The sequence below is a fragment of the Argiope bruennichi genome, chromosome 5 (genome assembly GCF_947563725.1).
Source record: "Argiope bruennichi chromosome 5, qqArgBrue1.1, whole genome shotgun sequence".
Classification (NCBI taxonomy): Eukaryota; Metazoa; Arthropoda; class Arachnida; order Araneae; family Araneidae; genus Argiope; species Argiope bruennichi.
The window spans coordinates 92567436-92584106 of NC_079155.1; the positions used below are offsets into that span (position 1 = coordinate 92567436).

A 16671-nucleotide genomic window follows, 5' to 3' on the forward strand; every position below is an offset into this window, starting at 1 on the left:
CGTATCTTTTCATTTGAACATCCCTTGTATAAAACATATTAACGAAAAATATTACATGGCTTAATTAATTGAAACTTAAAAATGTTTCTCAAAATTTCAGAGTTATTTTAAATTTCCAGGAAGTACGTCATATATATATACATAAAAAAAATATTTTGTTTCAGAATTTCAAAAAGCAAAATTTTTTTTGTTTTAATTTAGTTATTATTTGGTTATGTTTGAATTATTTAAAAAGAGCTGGCAATCGAAGTAATATTTTCAAACTAATTGTTATTATTTTTCATTCAACTGTTTATTTGAAGAACCTCCTTCCTCAGCAAACAATTAAAAAAAATTGGCATGATTACTTTCAGGTTTCTGATTTAAATAATAATATAACAAAAATTTTAAACCAAATTTTTTTGAATTTCAGTGTTTCTCAAACAAGCAATTTCTTCAGAATAATTGTGTTATACTAAAGTTTAATGACCGGAAAGATTTTTAAAAACAATTCGAATTCTTACATTTAAATTAGCTTGACCCTAAGCATCTTCTGACACTATCTTTCTTTCTTTTTGCCTTTGTATTAAGTCCTCCCCCTCTCCACTTCTTACTTTTTTATTTTGACATTTATTATATAATTATAAAATAAAAGGAAAATTACAGACCACACTGAAAAAAAAATCGAAATCTTGAAAGTTTTGTTTTGTTTTGTTTTTTGTTTTACATTCCGAAAACGGAAGAGAAGAGTTGGAACACATTTTTACAGCTATAATTATTAAACCTTCTTCTCTCAAACTTTTAGATAAATATCGAATGCAATATACTATGAAAAAAAAAAGAAAAAGAAGAGATATTTATTTTATATTGATTACAAATGTTAAATTTGGTCTTCGTTAAATCAGCTTATTTTTCATATTTTGAAAAAAGAAATTGAATAAAAATTTACCAAGGATTCGAATGAAACTAATGATTGATTGCAATAATGATTTACTTTGGAATTATTTCTTAAATTAAAAATAGGCGTAGTTTATTAGTGATATTTTCAGTTGACTGATAATGAAAATGGAAACAACGCAATTAAAAAAATTAATCTTCGTTCTATCCCAGTGAAATTTATTAAAATGTTTCAATATTTCAACTACTGGAAATTAATTAATGTGAAAATTTGAAAATAATATTAGCCTATACATAAATATGATTTAAGTCATTAGCAAAGCTAGTTATTGTCGTTTGTTCAATATAATTATCATAATTTACGTTTCTAATAAAGTCTGCATTTATATTTTAGTGGTGTTCATTTCTCAATTTAAAATTAAGTTAAAAGAAATTTTCACTTATTTAGCATTTTATTTATTAGCGTGCATTTATCTATGGAAACAGTTTGTATGATTTCACAATTATTAATAATGCATGTTATATAATATCTCTACATGAGATACTATCCGTCTGAATATACTGGCACTCGCCTTCAACTGGGAGCGCAACATAGTGGTAAGACTGATAAACATTACCAGTGAGGATGAGAGAACATATTCTGCCTTAATATCTATTCATAATTTACTCGCAATGGTATTTATTTAGCACAGATCAATGTATCTCTTTTATTATGTTTGGCTGTCTGGCTTTCTGTATTTTCCGTAAGGTACGATGAGGCAGAATAATTCTTGTGATTATGTTGTACAATGAAAGTACAACATAATACCATAATATATTGCACAACCATAATACGCTGTACAACGCGATCAAAAATTAAGTCGTATTCCGCGAACATGAATTGAATTTATTGCATTTTAGTGTGAAAAGGAATGAAAAATGTGTACTGAAAAGAACTGAATTCTGCGGAGAATGTCTAGTGGGAATCAAAAGCGAAAACGGAAGGGATGAATAACTAAATAATAATAATAACACCCTAGTTTGTGTATAATTCACGGATTATCTGTTTAAAAAAACATAAAAATCGTCGCTGTAATCGTCACTAATAATCTGCCACCGCGGATTATACGTAGGAGCGGATTATATGCTGATTCTTTTTGTCAAGAGTTAAAAGTATTATACGCCGCCGCGGATAATACGCTGGAAATTACGGTAACTTGCATTTGAAATATTAGGATGACTTATGGAAAACTTATTATTTTTTCTCAACGGTGGCATAATATGATTATATTTCTGCTGTCATCAGTGTTCCAGTAGTTGTATTTGGCATCCGGGGCATGGAATTAGTTTTCCTGATTGGTTTCAAAAAAGACATAAATACACTAATGCTTTGTATCTATGTACCTTTCTAAGACTGACGTCTACATCCTTTTACCGTAAAAATATGTAATTCCAAAAATAATCTCCATATAGTTGTTTTTTAAAAAAAGTCTTACTTCATTTTATTGTTCCATTTGGCTCAATACCAAATATGGAAGGCCATCACTCAGCAAAAAAAAAAAAAAAAAAAAAAAAACATGGAGAACATTGATAGAACCATTTTATGGACAGGGGAAAAATTACTAATTTGTAACATGGAAACAATGATATATGTGAATTTTCCTATGTTCCCAAATTTGCTGAGTGCCTATTTTGGAGTATCTTTTGAGCGTCGCAATTAATTCTGCAGTGCCTAACTAGAATTGAAAATAGTTCATCTAATTTTCTTCTTTATCCCTAAAGAAATTTTCGTTTAGCATTGATGAATGGATCCTTGTCCGAAACCTTAATTTTAATTAATTTTCTTGTCTAACATCCATTTAACATCTTTACAGTCTCAGCTAACTTATATTCCCCGAGTCCTTAATAAACATCTAAACTCTTCTTATGAGGTAATGTCTTTCTTCCTATTAATTAAATTTCTATGATTTTCTTTGATTATATGAAATTGTAAACTAAATCTAGAACGAATATTGCAAATAGGAACAAGTTTCTTAGAATCAACCAGAACTTTGCTTCGTTTTCTTGAAGTTCTTCAATTTCACTGCATGTTATGGGAATTAATCGGGATTATCTTCATTTGCAAATAATTCAATACCTAGTCTAAATTTGTAAAGATTAACCCCAATAACCTTATCTTAAAAGATTTAGAGGTAAATGTGTAATAGATTTTTTTTTCTTTTTTCTTTTCGTCGTATATTGACAAGATGAATTGGGATTCAATTGTTGCACGTCTGTTTCGATAAAATGATATTTTCAAGCGTCTAGTAAAACCAATTCTGTTTGTACTGATTTCAAATTAATTTTAATTGTTGTTTTCAGTGCAAATGCGAAGTAATGAACTACTTTTTTTAAATTTAGAGAATTTGGTTTTATAATTAATCTGCTCTTCGTAATAAGGGGAGTCAAAATTTTTAGCTCTTACCTCGTATTTAGATATCAGCAACATATGATCGTTTTGCAAATCAAAACTATATTATTCTATCAGAAATCAACGTAATTTATTATTACTAACATTGAAAAAAGAGCTGTAAAATGATTTCAAAAATTTTCATTGCCTATTTCTAGGACATTATCAGAATAGTGTAACAGTAACAATTAATTAAATGAAAAGCAATCAATTAAATACTAGGCAAAAATTTTATTGAATAAATTTATTCTAATTTCTTCAAAATTATTACCATTTGGGACTCTAAATTAAAGAAAATTTGTGATATCTTGTGAAATTTCTTAAAAGTCAGTATTTTTATTCCGCATGCAATTGATGACACTGGCAAATGCATTACTCTGAAATTTTCAACAAGAACCACAAAACATACTGGAAAAAATAATGCTGATATTCAACCAATTTTTTATTCTAGTGATTCTTAAATTATCGGCATTGATAGTGCATTGTCGAATGCTTGAATATCGTTTTACCCAAACGTTGTTAGAGAATGCTTTTTCATAATTTTTCAAAGATAGCAAACAAAAATATGTCAAAATGTCTTCTGGTTTTTAATATTTCAGTAAATATACCAAAAAATAATAGACTAAAAATATATCTACATAAATTTCCTTTCATTACTATTTATCACACTTCTGTAAAATTAAAGAACACGGTACAAATGTTTCGCCAATCTCAATCAAATCATGGCAAACAGTAATAAATTCGCCAAATAATAATAATAAAGCAATACAGTTAGGTTGCCATATTTGGCAGTTTATCACCTTTAAAAATTCAGCTTGGCAAATGTATCAGATTCTTTAGTTTCGTCCTTACGATAAATTCTTTGATTATAAACCTAATTCTGACCTCTCACTGTTAAAAAAAAAAAAAACGATCTCTAAAAGTTAAATCAGCTGATGTGAGTCAACACTGAGAATAGTTTGAGGAATCCTGTTCTATGAAATAAAAAAATAAACCTTACTGGTTATAAATCTGAAGGGAAGAATTTTAAAAATTATTTCTCGGAATACCGAACAGTCTAGCTTTATTATTCTGCCTCATAAAACATTCACGGTTATAGATAGATAAAGATGTGGCTTAGAGTTCGAAGCAGTCATCCATCTTCTGTTTTCCATCAGCGCCATTTGCAACATACCATACCTCATATATCTTTCCAAAAAGAATTCATATTTATAAACAAGATAACTAAAATTATGGCTTTATTTAAATGAGTAAGCCGTCTTTCTGGACTCAGATAATTCTGTTAACATTAATGCATTCCTCAACAAACGGAGAGGGGGATATTCTTTTCATGGAACAAGATCTTGTAAAATAATCTTAATTTATTAAGCAGGCTTGGCATGCTTTCTGGTATAAGATATAAACTTTGTGAATTATAAAAGCCAGGAAAAAAAAATAACTTAGTAGTAATCTTAATCCTAAATGACCCGATCTCGGATTAACCAGATTGGTATCTATTGACTCTTTGCCCCCCCCCTTTGTCCTATTTTGAATGAAATATGCGGGATAATTATTTCTCCAACAATAATTTATATTGAAAAAAATAATTTATAAATTTAATTTTGAAAAATCCCTTTTCTCTTTAAATAAAATATCCATTCAACAATGGCGGTTAAGTTTAGATTTAAAAAAAAAAAAAAAAGAAACGTAATGTACGTCCTTTATCTGTAGACTCCTTCTGCTACTAATAATAATGACATCCGGGATTAACTTGGATGGTTTCAACTTTTGGTTTTGTCCTGGCTTTTGTGGAATATTTACAACATTTAACCAGCCTTTATATATTATGAACCTAACTGAGTGGTGTCTGTCTTGATGGCGAATTCAGACATTTTTTTTTTTTTTTTTTTTTTTGGCATTATGCAGTGCATATTACGAGGCTCCTCTTAAAGCAAATTGTTCAATTTAGTTTCTCATTTCAATATATTTTTAACTTGTTAATGATTTACTTCTGATTAATTATTTTTACTTTTCCTAGGTGAAAACGCAATAATTCTTTAGTTATTTATAATCATTTCAATGAATTTATCTTATAACTTTAAACGAGCAATTCTTGAAATTTATTTCGTGCATCTTGGAAACTGTTTAAACGATTTGGTTCAAATTTTATATTTAGGTAAGGTTTTGCTTTTTAAGTTTATCTAAATAGGTGCCTTTCCTGAAAAAACACAATTTTACACACACACACACACACACACAAAAAAAAAAAAAAATATTTTGAGAGATGGCGCTGTATGACATTATCTGAATACGAATGCGCTCGGCTCATATCCAATAGCAACAATGCAATTGTTGCGTTAACCAATTCTAATAACATGTGTAATTCTCTTTAAATAATTACTCATTCTTTCTGGTGAACACCATTTTATTTTCGGACACATTTTTTGTGCCACTTCATGTAGACTGTTACAGATTAGGACACCTTTCACAATTGGTGCCGCGTCTAGGTCTCAGAATCGTTCTTACACACTCTACGTTCTGATACAAAAAAAGAATTAACAGAAACTTTGTACTCGACAGATACGCCATCTATCGGCGTGAAGCTGTAACAACATGTTAAACTAACTGCGTGCATGATTTTTTTTATTCCAGTGACCAGTTCATATGTAGTAAGATTGAAAAATATTCATATGTAATCAGTATATGATTGGTACCTAAATATTTTTTCCGAAAAAACGTAATTTTACAAAAATAAATAAATAGAAATAACTATAAAAAAAACTGTCGATCGAAGCCTGTTCTCCCTAGTACTTCAATATTATTGAAACAAGAGCTTGGTGTTTTTTAATATCCTAATTTCGTACGAACATTAGAAACATTATTCTTTCATTCAAAAAACAGTATTCTTGATAAACTGAAAATATTATCCCAATATTCTATAATTTAATGAATTTGTATTTTTTATACTCATTTATAAGTCTTTTAATAGACTTGCTTGCAGTTCCCTCACAACCTAGAGGCTCTAGGCAGCTCCCTTGTCTGTCCATGTTTAGTCTGCCCCTAATCTTACAGTATTTTATCATAACTTACTAATTTTATAGTTCGCATTTATCCAACAACAGGCTTCAAAACTTCGGAGTTTTCGGAAGGGTAATTTTAGTATTTCATCGTTTCAAATCAAAAATTAATTAAAGAAGGATTTTTTTTCGAATTTGCTATAAAAATAGATTGATTATAGATTGATAATTGAAAATTGCTAATATGGTCATAATCTTTTTTTTTTCTTTCTATATTTCTATTTAATGTTTATAAAGATGAAATATTAAAGTAGAATTTTCGATCACTTCATGATTTGTGTGAATTTTGGAATTTTGAGCACTTATATGTTTGTTCTCAATGGGAATACAAATAAAATTTATTGTTGCATGTATATAAATAAAATAAAATATATTGTTGCATGTTGCATGTATAAGCTATACATGCATGTATGTTACACATCTCCTCCTATACAAATAAGCCAATTTTAACCAAAGTTTGTACATTTATTCTTTAAAACAAGAGAAAGAGTATTGTCAACTTTTCAAAATGCAAAATTTTATTAAATACTTATTAATTAGCAATTAACCGACAATTTTCAAACCACTTTTTGCAGTAACTTCGGAGAAATAATACTACAAGAAATATTTTAGTGCTATTTTAAAATTCAATCAATTCAATTAAATTTAAAATTCAAATTTTATCGCTTTGATGGTAAAAATTACATTTCCGAAAATATTTCTTTCAATTGTTATTTATTTATTTTTTTAAAAATTAAACAAGCTACAGTTAATGTTAATTTTGAACTGCTCTATCACTAATTTCTTTTATTTTAAAGCATGTCTTTTTTTTTTTTTTTTCTACAAAGTCGATGTTTTTTTTGTTTTATTTTTTACAATTAGCGACTTAACAATGTTTAAAAGGAGGCATAAGTCGAAGGCTCAAACTTCGACAAATGAAGTAAAGCCTATGCGAATAGATGTTTAAAGACCGCAGAGTATCAGGTCATGGGAAATTCAAAAATATCTTTTTTTCTACAGAAATTTAGAGGAAATTATTCAGAATACTATCCATACCATCAAAAAATTTTAAAAAATCTTCTTTTTCAATGATATAGTTTCATTGTTAAGCAATTTTTCATTCAATTGTTTTCAGTTCTGTAAAAAAAATGCAAATGATTTTGATATAAGAAACTTTGTAGATAACCTTTTTAAACTTTTCTGGATAACGTTAAGACTTTGAGCTACTCTGCCACAGTTTTTCTTAATATCTCTTTCATTTCAATATATATCTAGAAAAGAGGATTATATATTATATCACTTTTCAGAAAATTTACTTTCTGCATTAAGAATATTACGCTTGAAAGGAATTTAATCCTTAACAGACCGGGTATATCAACTAGTTTCAAATATTTTCAAAACTTAGTTGTCAGTTAATCGACTAGTTCCATTAATTTTGATTCGATACAAGAGATACTCATTTATAAGATAATTTAAGAAAATTTGATTTCAGGAATCTATAGTGTTTATAATAATAAATTACATATTAAAACTAAAAAGTAGTAGAATTTTAATACATTAATAAAAGTATTTTGATAAAACTTTTTAAAATTTGTTTCTATACTACAATAATAAATGATTTGATTCATTTTATTATATTTATGACATTTTCATATTATCATTTGCCAACTATAATGCATAGTAAATAAATAATGCATAGTAAATTTGATTACTACTAAATATTCTGTTAATTCTTCTTTGATAAACTTATGAAAATCTTAATTAAAAGAATAAGGAAATTAATTTCGTTCACAATTGAATTCTTCAATAAATAAAAACAAACTAGAAAGGGTATTGTGATTTAATATTATAATTGCCCTTTGAAACCATCAATCATTTAATTGGTTAACTGCCATTTAAAAAAATGCTAAAATGAAAATTGTCCGTTTAGAATTCATTATTTATCTGTCGTATTACACAACAGATAAATATTCTGTTTACATATTATTATTAGATATAATTACATATAATATTCCATGAAATTGATAAGTATGATTTTATCATTATTGATGATAAGTATGAGCATTCACTGCCAAATGTGATTAATATGCAACATATGAAATAAATGAATCACATCTACCAACTCCGTTCATGGTTACGCATATTAATCAAAGTTCAAATAAAAGCGGAACACATTAAATCAATGTTTTGATTATTATTTATGTATTTACATGCAAAAAAACGGATTCGAGTTGCATTTACTAGTTAAACATCTCTTTTTTATATAATTTTCGTTAAATTATTGAATAATATCAATGTTCTTCGTTTTTTTGTATTTCATAAAATACAATAGCCATTACATTTAAGGAATGTAACTGCACATATTATCTAACTTTTGATTACGTGGTGTTAATTCTCAGTTGTAATAAAGCCCAGACTTTTCTTTCATTATGAAGTGCAATGGATTTCAAAATTAAATTGGCGCAGTGCATCACATGATCATGATGTCCGCTCTATTGTGGCAGTAAATTAATTGTTTTGTAGCTGCATAAAAAAAATTGTGTGTGTGTATGAGTGTATTTCGTTTGAAGAAAAGTGAAATACCTCACTTTACTATGTAAGGTTTAAATTCATTATAAGTAAATCTAGAAGTCCACGAAATGTTGGACTGCATTATTAAACAATTATATAAAAAATATATAAAATTCAAAGGAAAACAAATGGCAGGTTTGAGTATTTTTAATTATCAGTTTTATTTTTTTGTAACCATTTTTTTTAATTAAATATGTTTTTTGTAACGGAAAAGTGAAATGACTGTTATTTCATACTAAAATTTATGTAAAAAAAAAGTTGAATCTACATTTTAAAACAGGATTTACAATTCATGTATGAAATCCATGGTGAAGATTGGATTAGTTGGTTGAAGAAGGACAGAGTAAATGAGCAGTCTAATTGCAGAGTTTAACGTCTGTTTTGAATTTAATTTAAATTTGATTATTAACAGAGAAACGGCGATAAAAAGTGATAGAAATATTGGGAGATTCCTGGTTAAGTTTATCGCTCTTCTATTCTCTATTTGTATTTCTATTATATTCTAATTCGCAATGAAAAAAAAAAAAAAAAAAACTACAACGAAATTAACATAAAATTTGACTATAAATGCTAAGGGTTAATTCATATTTTAACAGTCAAAATAAATACATAAAAGGAAGACTAAGTGACCTATTTTGAAATGGCCATCTAAATTTGAAAATGCAGTTCCCTTGAGAGATAGGACGGTATAGTCATTTTTACAAGATCTTGCACCAGGAATTGCTTATCTTCAAATAAGTTAATTAAATACATTCTAAAATTTTAAGCTGTTAATTTGGCCTTTTTTTTTTCTTTCAGAAATGAAACGTCCGATTTATTTGAAAGCGTACAAATCATTAGTTAGATAACGATAGGTAAAAATTTATAACTAAATTTAGATCAAGATTTATATGAATGTAATATATACATACAAATAATATATGCATAGTTGGCTGAAATTCTTGGTTGTTCAGATAAATTATTGGCTTTAAAAATGTTGTATCATGAAATAAATACAGCGATAATCATTGTTTTATATGATTACAGGGCCGAATTAGGGCAAATAGTACGGGTAAAACTAAACAACATGGTACAGATTTCATATATCTCTGCCAAATCGTGCTTAACCCAAATTTTAACAAGTATATATATATATATATATATATATATATATATATATTACAGTTTGGCGTTTGTATCGTATTATAGTACTATTTAGTAATGGAATTTCAAAACGGAAGTAATTAACTGCTAAGCAGCTAAATAATTAGCTGCATGATGTATCGCAAAAGTTTTTGAGTTTCAAGAAAAGAAACATTTATTATTTATATAACACAAAGCATATAATCTGAATCTCATTTTCAAAGATGATACTGCTTGATTAGTGTGATAAATACAATAAAAATAAATTTCAGAAAGATACATGCATCCAATTCCTGATTTTAATGGATTTTCATTTTCTTAAATTTTGCATTTTCATCTTTTTTATATCGCTGAACGAGTTTCTGAAATCATGGTTAACAAATTTCAGCTGTGATATTGTGGTTGCGCAGTCTGCCGCAATAATTTTTTTACCACATTCCTTAATATTTATACCCAAAAATAATTAAGATTATCATTTCAATAAAAAAACAACGTTGACACAAATTGTTGCACAACTTAATTAAATATAACTAAATTTTCTGAAACTTCATTAATTATTTAATCAGAACATAAAATCTCTTTTCTTTTTTCTTTTTTCGGAAGAGCAAACAGAATTTAGAAACGAAATTAAAACCGCGAAACTAATTTTTTTTTATTGCTTATTAACAAGTTTCGTATTTTTCATAACTGAAAAATAAGATTTAAAAAAAACACATCACAGTTAAATAACCATATCACATAACATAAATTGTAGCACTCCATGCAAGTTATAGTATATAAATAAACAAATAATCAAAAATTAAACCATCAATTACCTTTCGCGGTCGCAAACGATATCCAAACCATCGCTAAGAGCAGCGGCACTCCACGGATGGGGCATTTCAATACCCCCATTATTCTTCCTACCCGAAGCAACACCTGAAAAACAACACCCCTCCGATAACCGTGACGAACTCACGTAAATCCTTTTTACGAGTCAAGTGTAAACACGGCCACAAAAAGCCCTCTGTCCGTCCAAAACCAGACGCAGACGAGAGGACTCCGAAAATCGTCTATGTCGGAAGACCCCCCTAGACACTGCGCCGCACATTGGTGGATTGGCGGAATTAAAGGATCAGGAACTTAGAAGGGGAGAAGCAAGAAGGGGGTGTTGGTATGGCGAAATACACTCCCACATTTCAGCACTTCACTGGGGAAAAAGAAAAAAAAGTTGTTTTTATTTGGTTGGTTTGATGTGTATTCAATCAACAAGTGTATATAAAGAACGAGTTTTTTTTTAACTTTGGGAAAACTGTATTTGTTTGGGTTGGTGAATTTTGCTTTTAATCGACATGTATACTGCTGTGTTCTTTTCTTATTCTTTTTTTTTCTTTCTCTCCTCCCCCCCCCCCATTTTCTCAAACATGATAAAGCGGTTTTATTTTATTCTTTTTTTAATGTCTAGAAAATGATTGTTTAGTGTGGTTTTTTAAAGAAAAGATATCATCATAGGTATTTGTTTTTTTTATGTACTTGGAAATACTCTGATAAAGTAATTTGTCTTCAGTTTTCCAAATAAATAAACAAGCGTTGATACATCTTTCAAGAGACTGACATAAAACGACGTATAAACAAACACACACACACATAAAAAAAAATGCATAATCAAAGTTTTAATAAGGAACTTTGATCATTAAAAATTTAATGCTACCGATACAAATACATTTGAAAATAATAGTTTTCTTAAAGATAATATTGAAAAAAACTGCAAAGGATTGAAAATCGATCTACATAACACTGAAAACAAAAATTAATTTTAAAATTAAACGTTTATTATATAAATTAGAAAAATCATATTATGACCTAATTATACAAATCTTATGCTTACAAGTAGACATTCATTTAATAACATCGTTATAGCGTCTGAAGTACTTATCTGTATATCGTTGCTAAGGCAATTTAAATATTGTTGTAATATAAAGTCGGTCGTTTTTATTTTCTTATATACAAAGAGAAAGAATTGTTGTTGTGACTTATGGCACTTTACAATCTCGCCAATAGTTATCTGTCAGCGATTTAAGCCGAGTGAGCGTCTCTTGTTTTTACAGTAACGCCAACTAGGGCCAAGAGTACGACTTAGCTACTTCTTGAGTCACATTCGCTTGCACAACCCTTTTTTACAGAAGATCACATTCAAACACCTCACAGATAGAACATAGAAGAACAACCATGCCCGAACCGCGACTCGAACCCGGGTCATCCAGATCACGGGGAAGAAAGAATTGTAATTGTCAAATTATTCGAACTTGAGATTTTGAGAATCTCCGCATTTTGCACCACCCAGAGTCTGAAAAAGTCATTCTTGAAATTATGTCTGTCTGTTTATCTTGAACATGGTAACTGAAAAGCACTTTGAGTTATACAGAAGATATTTGATATGTGGTCTTTACATCAAAATTGCAGATTTTTATCAAATTTTGAACGAAATCCATCGACAGAAAGTTTGTATGTCAATAACAAATGAATGCGATAACTACAAGACATAACAGGCGAGATGAACAAAATTTGGCTGATAGATTTGGCATCAAAAATGTGGATTTTCGCCAAATTTTACATGAAACGTGGTAAGGTATTAACCGTCTGTCGGTCTTACGATAACTTAAAAAACGCAACATATCGGGTAAAGTAAATTTACCATGTATTTTTTTGCATTCAAAATATAGATTTAAGTATAGTTAATCAAATCCATCAAAGGGTTGTCCGTCTGGCAGATTGTATATTCTCATACATGATTACATATCTCATGCATTGTACATTCTCATATTATATGAATACTAACAGCATTTATGTCTTATCCAAGGCCCACCATTTTATGCGGGAAAAGGAGAAATAGTACCTATATTAGAGAGTTACTGAGAGACCATTCCTGCTGATTTATATTATATTATAAAACAAAATAATGGCATAGATAAATGAAATTTATCATGTGATCTTGTTACTGAAATAATAATTCTTTGTTAAATTTTAGTTTCAATAGGTCGGAAAAATCCAAAATACATAATCGATTTTCGGGTGGATCCTAGCACAGCCCACCTCATGGCGTCTTTTTGAATTCTCGCCAAACGAGTGGCGATAACGTTTGTATAACCCAGACGTATTTTTTAAATTTATTTTTATTTTATTTTTTATTATATTTAATTCATTTTATTTATTTATTATTATATTTAATTCATTTTATTTATTTATTATTATATTTAATTCATTTTATTTATTTATTGTATTAATTTTTTATTTATTTATTTTATTTATTTACTATATTAATTTTTTATTTATCTATTTTATTTATTTATTATATTTATTATTTATTTATTTATTATATCAAGTATAGTTTTTTAATTGAAAAATAATAATAACATATATTTAGTTAGTAGTCAACTTGGCGAGATTTCAAATAAGTCGCCAAGAGGTGGGCTCATCTAGGATTTTACCCGATTTTCTTCATTATAGTACGAAGCACACAACGCTCATGAGCGGTACTGATGAAAATTTAAATGTGAGCACTCATAGCATTTATTGTCTTACCCAAGCTCCACCATTTTATGCGGGAAAAGGAGAAATAGAACTTTGATTAGAAAGTATACTATAAAGTTACTGGCAGACCACTCCCGCTGGTTTACATTATAATACAAAATAATATTTAGAATGAAAGAATGTTATAATCAATTAGGAAGATTAACAAGAATATTGTTTGAATAATATTCCGACATTTAGATGATACTTGATTTTAACTTTTATTAAGAATATTGTTTGAATAATATTCCGATATTTAGAGGATACTTGATTTTAACTTTTATTAAGAATATTGTTTGAATAATATTCCGACATTTAGAGGATACTTGATTTTAACTTTTATTAAGAATATTGTTTGAATAATATTCCGACATTTAGAGGATACTTGATTTTAACTTTTATTAAGGATATTGTTTGAATAACATTCCGACATTTAGAGGATACTTGATTTTAACTTTTATTAAGAATATTGTTTGAATAATATTCCGACATTTAGAAGATACTTGATTTTAACTTTTATTAAGGATATTGTTTGAATAATATTCCGACATTTAGAGGATACTTGATTTTAACTTAAATAAGTTCGAATGTAGAACCCTCATAAATTAAAAAAAAAGCTCAAAATGAAATATCTTGAAGCATAACGATGAAAAAATTACATTACCTGATTTTATTAAAAATTATAAGGCACCTAAGCATTTACCTAATTGATAATTCATGCTAGTATATAATTAATATAATTTCCTACTATGCGAACTAGGCAGCTGCCTAAGGCCACTGGGCTGACAAATGCAGCAGGCAAGTCGATTAAAAAATCTTATTAGTCTAATTTCCAAATAAATAAGCTGGAAAAAATATTAGGAAAACAAGTCAACTTAAATAAGTCATAAATTGTCAAGTTTAATTGATCATAATTCAATCTGCTCAATTCCATCTTGAATTATTAAAACATTTATTAGCCCCATTCGTCTACTTGAATGCCGAGCAATCCTCAGTCACATTTAATAAATAAACAAAATTCGTGTTTATTATAAAGTTACTAAGGCAAGATATTAATCTAAAATAGCTCATTAAAATGCTGATTAAATTAGAAATATATTAAAATAACTAGGCTAGTTTATTTATTAGTTATTTAAAAAAAAGCAGTCACATTCTAAGCTCTGTTTGAGTCTCAAATTTTCTAGATCTGACAATGATAAAGATTAATTTTTTTTTTTTTTTTTTTTTTTTCAAATGAGCTATTTTTTTTTTTTTTTTTTTTTAAGATACACAAAAGGAAAGTATCTTTTACTATCCAAAATAATTGTTATTTAAAACCATCTGAAAATTCTATTGTTGTAAGAAACAAAATGAGTAATTTGTTAAAACACACAGGATGCCGAATTTCTTCATAATGGCTCTCACTTTATTTTCAAATTGAGTTATCATATAAATATATCCCCACCGGGGAGAGGGACATAAAATATGTCTATGAGAAGGTTCCGGCATGTTGATTGGTTCTCGCTGCATTGATGAGTACAGAAATAATGTAGGGTTAGCTACTTTCTACCAATGACGGGGCATACTTTGTATGGTTGGAGTTGTAGCGGGATTGGTGATGACTCTAGGGTCACCTATAGTTCCCGCCAATGTTGTAGCGTTACGATTATGTAGATTTATCGCATCCGATCATGTAGATGGCTTACTGCGAGACGGAGTATCCTTTGTAGTTATCATATGTGTAAGTCTATATTTCATCACAGTAGTGTACCATCTCGGATCAAAGAAACCGAGTAAGTCGCCAAATTTTTTTAAAATTCTTTTTACTTTCTCGTGTACTTAGTATAGAGAAAGTATAGTAATCGACAAAAAAAAAAAAAAAAAAAAAAAAAAAAAATACCATCTTGATATTTTGACGACTCTCCACATTTCGGCTTTCTCAGAGTTCGAAAAGCATATATTTGTCATTGTGTTTGTTTGTAAACGTTGTAACTAAAAAAAAAAGAAGGTTGATCGATGAAATTTGGCATGTCGACTTAAGAAAATTTTTTTTAGATTTCTATCCAATTTTGAAGGAAATCTATTCAGAGGTAGTCTATCTGTCTCACTGTTCAAAGAGAATTCGACATCTTCGAAACGTAATAACCTAGATAGATGCAATTTTGTATGCAGGCTTAGCATTTAAAATGTAAATTCTTATCAAATTTTGAATCAAATCTGTCAAAACGTTGATTGTCACATTTTTGGAAAATGTCCGTCTGTCTGTCTGTGACAAAGATAACACAAAAACGCTTTGAGCTAGAGAGTTGAAATTTAGTATACGGCCTTTACACCAAATTTGGAGATTTCTATCAAATTTTAAATAAAATCTGTTGAGAGGAAGTCTGTCTGTCCAATTGGTCGAATGTAAATTAACACAATAACTTCAAAACGTAGATAGCTAGATGGACAAAATTCGATACACATATCTAACATCTAAAATGTAGACATCTGTCAAATTTTGAATCAAATGCATCGACAGCTTGACTGTCTGTCAGTCTGTACTTACAGAAACATGTAAACGCGGTAATTAAAAAATGCAATAACTTAAATATATTAAATTTGGTATGGGATTTTGTGACTACAAATGCATTTTGTGTCCAATTTTTGCTTCAATCTGTTGAAAAAAACGCGTTTAAAACACTGATTTTTCAACACTATTAAGGCATACCAGGAACTAATCGTTAAACAACTCGCCAAGGATGCCAAAAAATGCTAAATTCACGCCAAAAGTTAATATTTCGTAATTATTGTACACCAGTGCAATGTAAATCGCCCTCTGGCATGACAAATTTATTAGAGAGTGTGCGAGAAAGTTTTGGGGAGACAACAGCCACTGGTTTTCCGATATGTACAAATGGTCCAGATTCACAAGTACAAACACAAAAATGCAGACATGCACATTGAAGCAATAAAATATGTATCGAGAAATAATCTGAGCATAACATGATACAGGAAATCACCATAGTGGGGTGCCACCCAGCCCAATTCCAAGTCAATCATTTGACTCTTTTTTTTCTTACTCTAAAATAACAAATAAACAGCTATCTCATTTTCTCTCTCTCTCTCTCT

General features: G+C 28.6%; 1 protein-coding gene across 1 annotated transcript in view; it reads right to left on the bottom strand.

Moving 5' to 3' along the window:
• LOC129968187 (laminin subunit alpha-1-like) overlaps nt 1-11018 on the bottom strand; it is a 214944-nt gene extending 203926 nt beyond the window's left edge. The window contains exon 1 of the mRNA XM_056082039.1: nt 10848-11018. Within this exon, the coding sequence (XP_055938014.1) occupies nt 10848-10926 (79 nt within the window). The 5' untranslated portion in view covers nt 10927-11018. The remainder of the gene's footprint in view (nt 1-10847) is intronic.
• Between the last annotated feature and the right edge of the window lie 5653 nt (nt 11019-16671).